The sequence below is a fragment of the Capricornis sumatraensis genome, chromosome 14 (genome assembly GCF_032405125.1).
Source record: "Capricornis sumatraensis isolate serow.1 chromosome 14, serow.2, whole genome shotgun sequence".
NCBI lineage: Eukaryota > Metazoa > Chordata > Mammalia > Artiodactyla > Bovidae > Capricornis > Capricornis sumatraensis.
In genome coordinates this window covers 71,567,809-71,582,832 of record NC_091082.1, presented here as the reverse complement: position 1 = coordinate 71,582,832, position 15,024 = coordinate 71,567,809, and the positions used below count along the sequence as shown (strand labels likewise).

At 51.1% G+C, this 15,024-nt stretch overlaps 1 protein-coding gene across 1 annotated transcript in view; it reads left to right on the top strand.

The window, feature by feature from the left end:
* Nucleotides 1–15,024, top strand: part of NMNAT2 (nicotinamide nucleotide adenylyltransferase 2) — a 214,885-nt gene that overhangs the window by 188,095 nt on the left and 11,766 nt on the right. The window contains exons 9-11 of the mRNA XM_068986288.1: nt 903–983; nt 2,131–2,175; nt 7,003–7,079. Coding sequence (XP_068842389.1) covers nt 903–983; nt 2,131–2,175; nt 7,003–7,079 — 203 coding nt within the window. The remainder of the gene's footprint in view (nt 1–902; nt 984–2,130; nt 2,176–7,002; nt 7,080–15,024) is intronic.

Genomic DNA, 15,024 nt, shown 5'->3' with positions numbered 1-15,024 from the left:
CTGCCAAGGTCACACTGTAGGAAGTAGCAGGGACAGAAGTCAAACCCAGGCAGTCTGCTGCCAGCCCCTACCCCCAGGCCCCAGCCAGCTTCAGTCATCCCTTCAAGGGCCCCCAGCACTTACCCAGCACTTAGTAGTGCCTGCTTGCACAGTGCTCCGTGCAGTACACAGATTCTCATTTAATGCACTAATTCTGTGATATAGATATTACATTCCCACTTGCAAAAAGAAAACAGTTCCAGAGAAGGTAAGTGATTTGCCAGAGGTTACACAGCTCCAAGGTCTTTCCCCCGTGGCTCATCGGCAAAGAATCCACCTACAATGCCGGAGCTGCAGGAGACTCAGGTTCGATCCCTGGGTCAGGAAGATCCCCTGGGGTGGAGCATGGCCACCCATGCCAGTATTCTTGCCTGGAGAATCCCATGGACAGAGGAGCCTGGTGGGCTTCAGTCCGTGGAGTTGCAAGAGCCGGACATGACTTAGTGACTAAACAACAACAAGATAAACCTGCGTAGTATGCATAATAAAAATGGAAGAAAATAAATAATATATGACTACTTCAGTGGCAGTTATCACTAGCGGTAGAATTATGGATACTTCTTTTCCTTTTAATATTCATTCTTCTATATTTTCCAATTTTTCAACACTGTCATAAACACCACCAGAAAATAGATTCTGATCTAGGGCTCAGATTGCTTGTTCCTTGGACTGGAAATGAGAAGCAGGAATGGGGCCATCACCTTTCTGTTCTTTCTCTCCACCCTCCTTCTGCCCCCCATGACCCAATCCCCACCCCTCCACGCAGCCCCATAGTTTCCAGGGCCCCAAGGCGGGGCTGATGAGACTGTGAGTTATGAGTGGTCCTCCCTGTCTGCCCCTGTCTGTCTTGCTCTCTCCTGTAGCCAAGATCCTGGGAAAGGTGGGAGAAAGCCTGAGCCGGATCTGCTGTGTCCGCCCGCCAGTGGAGCGTTTCACCTTTGTGGGTAAGGGAGCAGCCCTCCTCTTTTTCTCCTCCTCCTTCTTTCATGCAGCAGACACCCCTAGCACATGCTGTGCCTGAAGCGCTTATAGCGCAATGATTGAGAGAGAATGGAAGACGTCACTGGGCCTGCAGAGCCCATCTGTGACGGGAGCCAGGGGATGCGACCGTCCTGGCCTGAGGCTCCCGGAGATCTCCTGCATTCGCCTTCCTTCTCTGGGCAGTGCTGGTCCCTCGTCCATGGAGTGTGTCCACCTCTCTGAGAGTTTCCAGGGGCCCAGTGGCCCCTCTCAGGCCCTCCCGGCTCTGCCCATCCCAGCACTTCTGCTGAGAGGCTAAGAACATACACGCCCTTTTCTTCATTTTCTCCATTTTTTTTGGAGAAAAAAAAGTGGATGACTCAGCATGGATGAGAATACCCACCTTTAGGTCTCTTTCTCCTACAAACCCGAATTTGACTCTGCAGGAGAGCTGAAGGTCTAGCTAGCCCTCATTCTTTTGACTCTGGGGCCAACTACTGCCGTTTCTCAGGTTTCCAACTTGCAACCTTGAACCAACAGAGATGGTCGAGGAGGAAGGGAGGCAGGGGGCCAGGGTGTCACCTCTGTGGTGCTGTGCATACCGTGGGCCCCATGCGGGGCGCCCCTTCAGCGCCCATGGCAAAGCCTCTGTCTCTTTGACATCTTCCTGGGGCTTTGCTTTCTGCCATATGAAAAATCTCAGCCTACTCAGTTTTGCTTGTTCTCTGAACCAGGTAACCATGAACAAGAGAGGGCCACCTCCTTGTGACTCTGCCAACTGCCTCCCTAGGTTTGAGGATACTGGTCTTGTGGCCAGCCTCCTCCCACTCCAATACAAAAGGAAACAGAAGGCACTCGGCGTGAGTGCGTGTGTGTCCATCACTGGCTACCCAGCCAGGCGGTCTAGTTCTGAATTCCCAGAACAGTGACTCCTGCCCTGGAGCCTGAGGAAGTGTTCCCTCTCCGTTTCAAGCTGGACCGTGCTCTCCATTTATGCTACTCAGATGTCCCTACTTGCACCCACCCATCCGAGCCCGTGTTCTCCCTCTGAGAAGCCCCTCAGGCAGATTGAGAGTCAGGTACCAGGAAGCTGTTTCCCTGATGCTTCTGCATTCCCTTTTGCCTCCCTAGATGAGAATGCCAACCTGGGCACGGTGATGCGGTACGAGGAGATCGGTGAGTGGGGCTGGAAAAGCGGGAACGTTCGGGGCCTCCTGCCTCCAAAGGGTACAGTGGGGGAGGGGGAGGGTTGCAACCCCTGGGGGGTGTTTGCAGCAGGGTCTGCTCTTGGAAGGGTAATTAATTGCTTTCAAGTTAAGAGCATGTTCTTAGTTATCTCACCTGTACCATCTCCCAGCTGGACTCCGGCAGGTTCCCTGGAGGTAGGATGGGGTCCGTGGGCAGTTTCCCCTTTAGAGCGTCTTCATCGCATTCAAAAGACATGGAAGTTCAGTTCATTGCCAGCCAGAGATTCTTCTCTCGCCCGCAACACCGTGCCCACAGAAGATCCCCTACCTCCCTCAGCGGAGGAGCCATGTCTGCCATCTCCCCCACAGCCTTGGGTGGACACTAAGACCCTGACTGTGTGAAGGCAGTAAAGGCCCCAGGCCAGAGCAGGTGGAGGGTGGTTACACGGAGCTGTCAGGATTGGAAGGCAGTGACTCCCCTAGAAATGAGATGAGTGCTGAGCAGCCCTAGGAAACAAGCCAGGAAGCACATTTTCCCAAGGTTCCAGAGTAGCTTCGAGACAGAAGTGTCTGAAGCCGGAAAAGCACAGACAGACAAGAATGGAGCTCGAGCTGCTGCAGGTCTCAGGTGACAAGGAGGGTCAGTGACAGCTGGAAGTCCCCAAAGGACTCAGCATGGATGAGAATATCTATCTTTGGGTCTCTCTCTCCTACAAACCCAAATTCAACTCTGCAGGAGAGCTGAAGGCCTAGCCCTTGTTCTTTTGACTCTGGGGCCGACTATTGCCATTTTGGAGAAGGAAATGGCAAACCACTCCGGTACTCTTGCCTGGAGAATCCCATGGACAGAGGAGCCTGGTGGGCTACAATCCACGGGGTTGCGAAGAGTCAGACATGACTGAGCGACTAACACACACACTGCCGTTTCTCAGGTTTCCAATTTCCAACCTTGAACCAATGGGATCGTCGAGGAGGAAGGGAGGCAGGGGGCCAGGGTGTCATCTCCATGGTGCTAGGATGGGGGGCAGCTGGGTGTCCAGCGGGCATGCTCAATCTTCAACTTCCAGCTGCAAAGATACTCCAGGCTCCCCTCCTAGGGAGGGAGGGGCAGGGCTGCACCCTGGGCACTGGGTTCTCCCAGGAGGCCCAGCAGATGTGACATCATTTCTACGAACTTTTCTGGGTCTTGTTCTCTGATCCCCGGGAGTGATGCACCTGAGTTGACTCATACTGACCTGCTAGAACCATTTGAAAATTTTCAGAAATTTTACCAGTTGGTTGTTAAACTCAGTCAAAAAAATTAAATTATACTATTTAGCAGTTAAATGGGCTTCCTGGGTAGCTTAGCTGGTAAAGAAACCGCCTGCAATGCAGGAGACCCCCTCAATTCCTAGATCAGGTGGTTCCCCTGGAGAAGAGATAGGCTACCCACTCCAGTATTCTTGGGCTTCCCTGATGGCTCAGACAGTAAAGAATCTACCTGCAATGCAGGAGACCTGGGTTCTATCCCTGGGTTGAGAAGATCCCCTGGTGGAGGGCATGGCAACCCATTCCAGTATTCTTACCTGGAGAATCTCCATGGACAGAGGAACCTGGCTGGCTGCAGTTCATGGGGTCCCAAAGAGTCAGACATGACTGAGTGGCTAAGCATAGCAGTTAAATACCTTGTATTAAAAACAGAGGTGATAAGTACTCAAAAACTCCTCGATTCCTTAAGTTTTAATAGTTTTTATTTACCAGCACATGGCTGTCTGAAGGCCACAGGAAAGAGTACTTCTGGGGGCTCCCCAAAGCCAGCAGGAGCATTCACCCCCAGGTTCCACAGCCACAAACACCCAAAAGCCTTGTTCTCCCCCTGCCTGGCAGCTCCACACCTGGCCAGGAACTATCGTCTCGGGACAAAGTCTTCTTGACCAGCCGCGCTCAGAGCAGTCTTCAAACTTTCAACTGTATTCCAGTGTGTATTTTCCTCCCATACCTTGTTCCGGGAAGAATGTATTGTGAGCCAGCTTCACCTGGGACCTCGTTCACCTCCCCAGCACCCAGGGTCCGTGTATCAGGTTGCGGCCTGGGGAGTCCCCCCTTGGACAGAAAGGCAACGCAGTGGCCGTGCTCCTAGCATTCCTTGTGAAGCTTGGCCCCATCTGACCCCCTCTCTCAGAGAAAGGAAAGCTGAGTGGCCACAGCTGTGTGGATGGATTCGTGGCCTGGCGTGGTAGAGGTAGCGGCTGCCTCGGGGTGTGATGGGAGCTGGAAAGGGCCTCGGGGCCTGGGACTTCACAGAAGCAGGATTCCTGGGAGGAGAGTGTGACAGAGGAGGGCTGACTCTGGCTCCCTGAATCCTGAATTGGGGAAGGAAGTGGGACCCAGAGGAGCAGCCTGGCCCCCAGACCACTGTCCTGTGAGGCCCTTTGGCTCACACCTCCTCTTTCTGAAATCCCCTTGCACGCTTCACGAGAAGGAAAAAGCCATTTCTCCTAGCTCAGTTAGCATCCATGGTGCCATTTCCACTTTGTTAACCAGGCCTGCCCCAGACTTGCAGGCTGAGAACGTGAGCTAGGGTAAACCGGGGAATCCACTGCTGCCCTCCAGCGGCCACACATGGGATTCCCAAGCCCTGCCGGGGCCTCTGGTCTGTGACAAATCCATCCGTTCCGATGCTGCAAGCAAAGGTGAACCGCCCACCCACCACCCCCCCCCCCCAGCCCCCCACGCTTTAACTTGCTCTGCTTTGGCTTTAAAAATAATCTTACGTTATACTCGAGTGAGAAAGTGAGTCTCTGGATCCGGAATTGAAAAGAAATTCATTTCCCTGGCCGCAGAGCCGGGTTTCTCAACCACACCACCGTTGTCATAGGAAACAGGCGTAACCCTGAGGTGTGGGGGCTGGCTGTGTGCCGTGTGGACTTTTGAGCAGCGTTCCTGCCTTCCCAGCACTAGGTGCCGGTAGCACACCTCTCTCTCCAGCCTTGACGACCAAAAAAACGTCTCCTGACCGTGCCAAACTCTGGAGGCAGAATTGCCCCCGGTTGAGAACCACTGATGTAGAAAAAGCTGAGGGCCAGCATGTCTCCTGGACGTGGCCTCCAAACCAGAGGTTTAGGCCCACGGTTATAGAGCTGCAGCCTTTCAACAGAGCTGACCTGGAACTTTGGGTGGCTCCGAGCAGGGGACAGGGAACATCAGGAACCCCAGAGTCAGCCCGGTCTGGCTCCTCTCAGCCATCCCGAGGCTGGAGGCGGACCATGACCAGGGCCTCCATGCTGCCAGAGCCGAGGCCACAGTCACCATCTGGCCCTGCCATCCTGGGGTACCCAGAAGGCTCTGAGACAGCCTGCCCGCTTGGCCTCTGTGGCCAGCCTCTCTGTCGTTCGATCATTCAACACATCCTGAGCACCTACTGTGCGTAGGTCACTCTGCTAGGCCCTGGGTATATAAAGATCTATTAAGGTCCCTGGATGTAAACAGAACATTAGATGACAGTGTGACAGGGGAGGGGGAGGTGGGAGGCTGCAGGAATATTTAGGTGTTAAGACCCCGGTGCTGCAGGGGACTTCCTGAGGAGGAGCTGTGCCGACCCGGGACTGAGATGTTGACCCTGTCTTTCTTCAGCCCAGCAGTCTCCCACTGAGCCTGCACCCAGGGCGAGCTCACCACCTGAAAGTCCTCGGCAGGTCCCTGGGCTAGCTACAGGGTCTGAGGAGGGCAGAGCTGGGGCCAGGGTGGCAGCGATCTCTGGAGGCTCAGACTAGGGCTGTATCACTGGTTCCGACAGGATGCCCACAGTCACAGGCCTTGATGATAGAGCTTGGTGGCTCAGACCGTAAAGAATCCTCCTGCAATGAGGGAGACCTGGGTTTGATCCCTGGGTTGGCAAAGATTCCCTGGAGGAGAGCATGGCAACCCACTCCAGTATTCTTGCCTGGAGAATCCCATGGACAGAGGAGCCTGGTGGGCAACAGTCCATGGGGTCGCAAAGAGTCAGACACGACTGAGCAGCTAAGCACAGCACCTGATGAAAGAGCCTGGGGAAAGTACCTGGGAACCAAACACATCACCTGAATCTCAATCCAGGTGGAGGTCTCTCCCCACGTGATTCTGAGAATCCCAGGATTCTTTTTCACCCCCGTTGCTCAGTTTTCATGCCTGAGTCAGTTTGCTGCCTGTTTTAAGCGACAGTGGCCTCGTTGGGATAAATTCAGACTGGGTTTAATGAGGGAAGAAAAACAAGTGATAAGCTGGAAATGTGCCTGGGAGTTGGGAAGGTGGGGGCAGCCTCACTTCTCAAGCCCTTTGCTGAGGACAGTGGCCACATACAGGGAAGACATGTGATGAGCTGAGCCAGCTGGTGAATTGAGGGTGCACGCCATGTCCCCTGCCCCCATCACGCCTCGCTTGTGATGGAAGACAAACCCCAGAGGATGCCCAGCAGCAGAGAAGCCAAACTCCACGGGCACTTTGGTTTGATATAGAGCAAAAAAGAGAGCCTCTTAGACCTCGCACAAGGCGTGTAGCTGCCTTAGACCGTGGGTGACCAGCCATCCTGGTTTAGCATGAAACCCATCCTGGAAATCCTTCAGTCCCAGCAAACCAGGACAGTTACTCTCTGCTCCATTCCGTAGGAGAGAGGTTCCTCCTGCAGGGAGTGAGAGTGGTCTGTAAATGAGCCTGGGGGAGGGGTGAGCAGAGGTTTCAGGGCAGCAGCAGCGTGGTGCCTGCTAGAAGTGGGCTCTGGAGCTTCTGTGCTGGTCGGAGGAAGAAGGCTGAGATTTGAGCGTTTCCCTCTCTTTTTGCTAACTTTGTCCCCCCTCCTTAGAGCTGCGGATCTTGCTGCTGTGTGGCAGTGACCTTCTGGAGTCCTTCTGCATCCCAGGACTGTGGAACGAGGCAGATGTGAGTAGCAGGGTTATGGCCTGCGCACAGCTGGTGTGGGGCAGGATGGGGAGAGCACTCGACTCTGACCCCTGGTCTTCCCTCCCCACCCAGCCTCCCTCCCCAGCTTGAGTCTCCCATCTCCCGTGAGCTCCCAGGAGGGCAATCCGTTCACATCATGATGGAAAAAATTTCTCACTACCCTCAAGCTTTATCTCCTCCTGTATTTTTACACTTACTCCCCCTCATGCTTGCTCCTGGAAAGCCCCTGGGAAAAAAGCAATCTGAGTCATAGAATACCTTCGCCAAACAGCACTTAGAGTATGTGTGCTGGTGGGGAGAGGTGGGGGGGAGAGGTGGGGGAGAGAGTTCTTTAAAAAAAAAAAAAAAAGCCTTCGCCCTTTTGAAATTATTATGTGCTTTGTTTTCCTTTGATTCTTTTTGAAGAGGTGGTAAATACCACCCTAGAATTTCCTTAACAAGAGAAAAGGGGTCAAGAGGGGAGAAGTTAATGATAAAAGGTCAGTAGGATCCTTCTGGCAATTGACTTGGGATTTAGGGAACCGGGAATTGAAACTTATACCATTTAGAAGCTCAGTGGACAAGTTGTTACCAGACCTGGCTGAGATGGTCTTAAACTAGCTAATTCATAAGTTCCTCACCCTTTAGACATACATTCATCTTTGTTCTTTCACGAATTCATTCATCTGATAGTCAGACCTCATGCTCGCTCCCAAGCCTATGGCCCTTTGAAAGTGGGTTTCTCGTGGCAGATATTGTAGGCCTAGTACATTTTCTTTGATTACTTACTGTGTGACCCCATGCAAATCACTCAACTCCTTTGAGCCTTGGTTGTTTTTTTAAACCTAAAGAATGTTATCTGTAGCATTCTGCGATTTTAAAAGCAATATACAATACAGTCTCTGCCCGGAAGTATTAGGTGGCGAGATGTCAGCTTATGAAATTTTTTCATGTACATATATGTCTCTGAGGCTTCCCTGGTGGCTCAGACGGTAAAGCGTCTGCCTGCAATGCAGGAGACCCAGGTTTGATTCCTGGGTCGGGAAGATCCCCTGGAGGAGGAAATGGCAATCCACTCCAGCACTCTTGCCTGGAAAATCCCATGGATGGAGGAGACTGATAAGCTACAGTCCATGGGGTCGCAAAGAGTCAGACACGACTGAGCGACTTCACTTTCACTTTCACTTTATGTCTCTGAAGAGAAAGAGACAACCTTCAGGGTGAAACTCAAGATCTTAGTTCTGCTCCAGCACAGCTCGTGACAAGATATATTACAAGCATCAGCTTTTCCATCTCAAAAATGGCCATCGTAATAGTAACCCTTTCATAGGGTTTGGGAAGAATTAAATGAGATTGTCCATGTAAAGTGCCCAGCCTAGCAGCTGACACACACTGACATACAACAACTGTTAATAAGTGAATCTACCTAAATAGACACATCGATAAACACAGAGACGTTCAAGGTGAAGGGCATAAATGCTAACACGCTGTGGGATGACCAAGCAAGGAGGGAGAGCTTCAGGGGAAACGAGTTATACTGTGTAAGCCCTTTCCTCTCCACGCCTGAACAATTTCTTGCAGGTGAAATTTTAAACCTCTTTTCAATTCGGGATTAAGTGGCTTAATTAACTTTTACTTTCCTCTCTACTTTGCAAGCTGCTTTGAAAGGAAAAAGTAATGCAGGCGAAGTTCTGTACGAGATTTCAGCAAAGCTCTTTCAAGAATCCAGGCAAATCCGGGCAGTAGCCTGAGGCCCCTTCCCACGGGGAGGCCCTGGCAGCCAGGGAGGGGATTTACAGGGATAAAGTGACAGGGCAGCAGCCTGAAGGGCCAGCACGTGAGCAGGACGTCTCAGGGGCCTCCTTGCTACATGTGACTTGTAATGTGTGCCTCTCAAGGGCAGACACAGGCTTTCTGGAGCCTGAAACGGACACAACTGGGGGCCCTTAAAGCACAGCCAGCCCCTCTGACTGCAGGGCCTCTAGCTTCTTTCCCAAATGGCTGCTCCTGACCTTGTCAGGTCCGACTTATAGAGGCCAGGGAAAAGAGCCCCAGGTCACTCCTCTTCCGGTCGGTCCCTGATACTGAAGTGGGACCAACCAGAAAGGGAATGTGTTGGTTAAAAGAGAAAAATTGAGAAACCGAAAGCTGTTGATGTACTGGGGCTGTGGCAGTGGGGGTGGACTTGACGCTCATTGATTCAGTCATCTTCCCACCTGACCGGCACCCTGGGGATCGGAGCACCCAGCCTGGCTACTCCCAGAGGTGCAGCAGATCCAGACCAAGTGGGGACCCCACGTCTGTGCAGCTGAAGGGGCTGAGAATGCCCATCCGCAGCACGAGCAGAAGGGCGATTGGATGAAGCAGACCCTCAGGGCTCACTCCAGAGGATTTTCTAGAGCCTGGAATGCTAACCTCCCCACCCTCAAGCACCCACGAAACTCTGTGGGATCCTTAGAATCATGCCATCTGAACAGAAAAAAACATGGAGCTGTTTCCTTACATAATGAGTGTGACTCTCAGGCCACAACAGAGGTGTGCCAGAAATATCACATGTAATTTATTCATACCTAATGAAAATTCAACTCCAAATCACTATCCCCAGGGATGATGGGAAATAGGTCTCAGTCATTGCTGACCAGCAGAACCTGAGAGGCTCTCGTGGGCTCCGAACACGAGCATCTCTTCATCAGGGTTGCCACACACATCTTCCCTCTCAGGACCTTGAGGTGGGTGGCCCTCCCCTCTGCCCACCTGGGGAATGGGACTCCTGACTGAGTCTGGAAGCCCCGTGCTGGACCCCACCCACCTATAACCCTGCCCCTGTCTTCTTCGGAGGCTTTGCCCTTAGGGCAGGGATTGGGTTTCACAGATCTCTAGCTTCTTTCTAGTGTGGAAGGAGCAGGGGGCAGTGGAACCTCTTCTTTCTCCTCGGAAGATAGCGCCCCTATTGTCTCTTCCCTCCAGGACCTCAAGGAACATGTCGTCAGTGTGTTTAAAGCCAGTGACTTCAAAACGTTCTGCTTTCTGCCCTGCAAATTCCTTTCGTAAAGGCTCTGGTTCTCTGATAAAATAGGGTGGGGATTGGACAAAGGTGGACACGGGGAGCATGAAACTAGCTAGCAGCTCAATGGTTTATCCCACTGTCCCTACTGGGGGAAGGTTGGAGCTCACAGTCTAGGAATGAAAGGTCTTTCTTTCAAGACTGGTCCAGGGTGAGCCCTGGTGATTCCAATAGGAAGCTCTGATCTCAGGTGGCCTCAGCCTGCAGTGGCTTGAAACAGGGTTTCGGTTCCTGCCAAGAGACTGAGACTGGGTCTCGGAGATGAGAGCACCAAATCCTAGCCGCTAGACCAGCGGTCCGAGACAAGACCCTAGCTCTTCAACTCTGCAGAAAAGAATTCCCACAAAGACAGCAAGGAGTGTAACAAGTGAAGTGTTTATTAGGAGGAGGAGAACACGGTACGTGTGGATAGACACATGGGCAGACTCAGAGAGCTGCGCCCTTGTGATAGTTTGATTCACTTTTATGAGATGTTTCTTCCAGGTTTCCTTTGGCCAATCATTTCGATCTGTCTGGTTCTGGTTATGTATTTGGTATATCTCAGGAGCCTTCCATGTCTATGCACATCTCTCAGCCGAGATGGATTTCACCCAAGAGGCCTGTGGGTAGTTGGCGTCACTCCACTTTTGACCTCTTAAGGAGATTTCTAGTTGGGAGGGTTTCCTTGACTTCGAGAATGAGAAATGTGTAGTCTCTTATCTCTTCTCCAGGCAGCGCTCAGCCTCCTCTCTTGATTGTACTGCTACTGATGTTTCAGAGTTTCTGTCCACGGGGAGTGAATTCCAGTTGCTTTCCCTGGTGGGTGGTGGTGGGGTGGGGGCATGCTCCATCTACCTGCTGCCTCTGTTCTACCCTCCAGAGTTTGCCTGGAAGCAGCTTGTTTTAGGGATCTCTGTTCCTAACTATGAGATTACCTGGAGTGAGGTATGTGAGACCCACTTCAGCTCCCAGTTTCATTCATTTAGTCCACCCTTTATCAGAACACATTTCTTTTCATTACCCGGTATCCTGAGTGATACTTGATGGCTGCAGACCTGTGCTCAGTGACCATGAGCCTGAGGCTCTGAATCTGCCAATGATGGGGCAGAAAGGTGGGGAAGAGAGCCAGGTTTCTTGGAAAAGTCCTAGGTCCTTGCTCCACATTCCAGCTTCCCATGTCATCTCCAGAATCCTCAGAAACAAAACAGGGGAGAAGCCACTATTCAAACAGGTCTGGGGGGAACATAGGAGCCTCTCTGCCCTCTGTAAAGAGCACTCACCAGAGGCCACAGGGCAGCAGTGTCCCCATCCAGTCCGAAGCAGCTGGAACAGTCTGTTCCCACAACAGGGCTGCCAAGGCCTCTCTCGGCAGACTCACAGACTCTCCATTGAGTCAGTCTTGCTCGTTCTTTTGATTTGGATGCTTGAACCTATGCTCTCCATCCAGAAATGTAATTACACAACCATGCACCCCAACCCAAGCACATCCCTTGGGCATTTCCCAATAGACACAAAGATCCATTACCCCATAGTGAATTCTGACCTTCTCTGACCAGTGACACACCCCTTCCCCTTACATTCCATGGAGAGAAAATGCCATACATATTCATCACATTTCTCTCCATGGAACACAGAAGAGTTGCTTCTGCATGGTCTGGCACTTGGCATTTTCATTCTTGATTCCCCAGAGAAAGCAAGATCCAGTTTCCTGGACCCGCTTTTGGAGGTGGGGACCCCAGTCCCCCCCAGCCCATCCCATTCCCAAGCTTTTAATCAGAATAGTCTCCCCCAGGAGACCTGATCTTATCAGAATAGTCTCCCCCAGGAGACCTGATCTTATCAGAATAGTCCCCCCAGGAGACCTGATCTTTGCTGTGTTGCATCCTGAGGCTGGGCTTCCCTGGTGGGTCAGGTGGTAAAGAATCCACCTGCAATGCAGGAGACCCAGGTTCGATCCCTGGTCAGGAAGAGCCCCTGGAGAAGGGAATGGCTACCCACTTCAGTATTCTTGCCTGGAGAATCCCATGCACAGAGGAGCCTGGTGGGCTGCAGACGACAAAGTCACAAAGAGTCGCTGAGCAACTAAGCACACAGCAGACACACATCCTGACACCAGCAGGGGAGCAGGTACCCAGGCCTGGACCAGGATCTGTGAGAAGGCAAGGCCAAAGCCTAAAGGGTCAAGTCATGACAGATTTGTGAGACAGGAAACGCTTATCCTCCTCCCCTGCCTCAAACAAAGCCCATCGTCTAGTGATCTTATGCTGCCAGCTGCTTTTTCCATTACAGTATAATGGAAGGCAATCTGGCAAATTAATTCTGATTCAGGCGTTCTTTCCTTCCATCAATCTTTCAGCTAATCCTGAGTGTCCAGTATGAATGTAAGTACTTTATTTGTCCTGGCAGCACGTGCTAAAAATATCTTACAGTTTTTATTCTATTAGCTCATTATAGTACATGAAATGAAACATACAGAAAGTTTCAAAGAGTTCTTGAACTTAGGAAGCAGTCAATAAATGTTGGCTGTTATTTATTCATTGGTTTTAAAATATTTATTGAGTACCTGTCATGTGCCAGACACTGTTCTAGGGCTGAAAGAACAAAGAAAACAGAATGCATCAAGTTTCCGACCACGTGCTTTGCCTTCTATGGGGGAGACAGACAATAAACACTCTTCTTGTTTCTCATGGCTTATCTCAGTTAACCCCCGGAGCCCTCCTGAAAGTGGAGTCCGTTTACAGATATGGAAACCCGGGTTCACGTGGACTGGACTTGTCCGAGCGTGCGCGCGCGTGTGCATGCTCAGTGGTATCCGTCTCTTTGCGACCCCATAGACTGCAGTCCGCCAAGCTTCCTCTGTCCGTGGGCTTTCCCAGGCAGGAATACTGGAGTTGGTTGCCATTTCTTCCTCCAAGGGATCTTCCCGACCCCAGGGATTGAACCCTCATTTCCTGCATTGGCAGGCGGATTCCTTACCACTGCACCACCTGGGAAACCAGACTTGTCCAAGACCTGTTAGCTATTAACAGCAGAGCACGACTTTGCACATGTTCAATGCAGGTAAGACAGACAAGTGGGAAGAATGACATGTAGTTCATAGCAGCCCAGCTTCCCTGATGGCTCAGACAGTAAAGTGTCTGCCTACAAAATGTGGGAGACCTGGGTTGATCCCTGGGTTGGGAAGATCCTCTGGAGAAGGACATGGCAACCCACTCCAGTACTCTTGCCTGGAAAATCCCATGGACAGAGGAGCCTGGTAGGCTGTAGTCCATGGGGTCGCAAAGAGTCGGACATGACTGAGTGACTTCACTTTCACTTTCTTTCAGCAGCTTGAGCTGGGGTTTGAATGATGGGCAGGACTGGATTTAAGTGAGTGCAAAGAGAAGGGCTTTAGGGGTTGAGAGAAATCTGCCAAAGATCCGGTGGTAGGAATAAGACCTTTTGGGGAGATGGTTCTCCTTGGCTGAAAACAGAAGGTTTATCTTGGTCTTTGCCTGGGAAGCTTCTGACTTTTCAGCAAGCAGACAAAATCATTTCAGTTTAATGATTACATGTATTTGCCACTTGAAAATGGTATTTGCATTTTAAATGAGCAAGGGTCAATATTTAGCTCAAAGGAATGAACACCTGGAGGTGGAACATCAGGCACCAGAGATGGGCTAATGAGGAAGTTTCTTATTTTATTTTTTTCTTTTTCTTTCTTTTTGCACTTTTCAAAGCCCAGCATTCCACAGGCTGGCTCTAATTGGCTGTGTTCTACATTTTTCCAGCCAACCAGGCATGGGCTAACTGCTTCCTACAGCCACCAGCTATGGGAAAACAACCAAAGAAAATAAACAGAGGAAGAGCCTGGGGCACTGGCCACTCCAGAAGAAATCCCAGGGCTCCAGGACAAATGGAGCAAAGACAAACATTTGGCTTTTCAGGCTCAGATGGTTTTTATCAGACAGTCCCGCCCCAGCCAGGAAGCCCGATGGACACTTCCACCCCGGGGATTAGGCCCCCACACTGATAAGCCTGATGCCGTGTTTCCAGCCCAGGGAAAGGCAGCTTACCCCCTACCCTGGGAGACAGGGTTCTCGTGTGAAAGGCGCTGTTGCTTTGGTTTTCAGGCTTTTGACTGAGGCTGGAATCCCTTGCCTTCCCACACCCCCAAGCAGATTGGAAATGGGTGTGGGGTTCCTCTGGGAAATCCCCTGGAAGGGTCATTCATTTATTTGCACTAAGGAAGCCATCCTGAAAATGCATTCCCTCACTAGCCTCTGCTCAGCCCTCCCTCCAGAGAGAAGCCGGGTGCAGAACAAGGGTGGAGGATTCTTGCCTGAAATGGGAGGAGCATGTTTCAGATGCCCCTCACCTATTGCGTGGCTTCTGCTGGATGCTCTCACATCTGGTTTAACCTACTCAGAAGTACACAAAATTACATACCCTAGGGGGCGATGTGGAGTAATGAACTGAGGATATAGCTCACTATAAGCCTGGAGAAAAAAAATAAAGATAGATTATATTTTCAAACCAAAAAATTTCAAGTCCCTAAACTGCAAGTCTTAAAATGGATCTAGAATTTATTTACAAAACAGAAACAGACTCACAGACTTCGAGAACGAGCTTATGGTTGCCCAGAGTGAGGTGAAAGGAGGAGTGGAAGGATGGAGAGAAGGGATAGTTAGGGAGTTTGGGATAGGCATGTACACACTGCTATATTTAAAACAGATAAACAACAAGGACCTACTGGAACACATGGATCTCTGCCCAATGTCATGTGGCAGCCTGGATGGTACGGGAACTTGGAGGGGAAGGGATCCATGTTTATGTATGGCTGAGTCCCTTCGCGGTTCACCTGAAAACTATCACAACATTGTTAATTGTCTATACCCCAATACAACATAAAACTTATTTTAA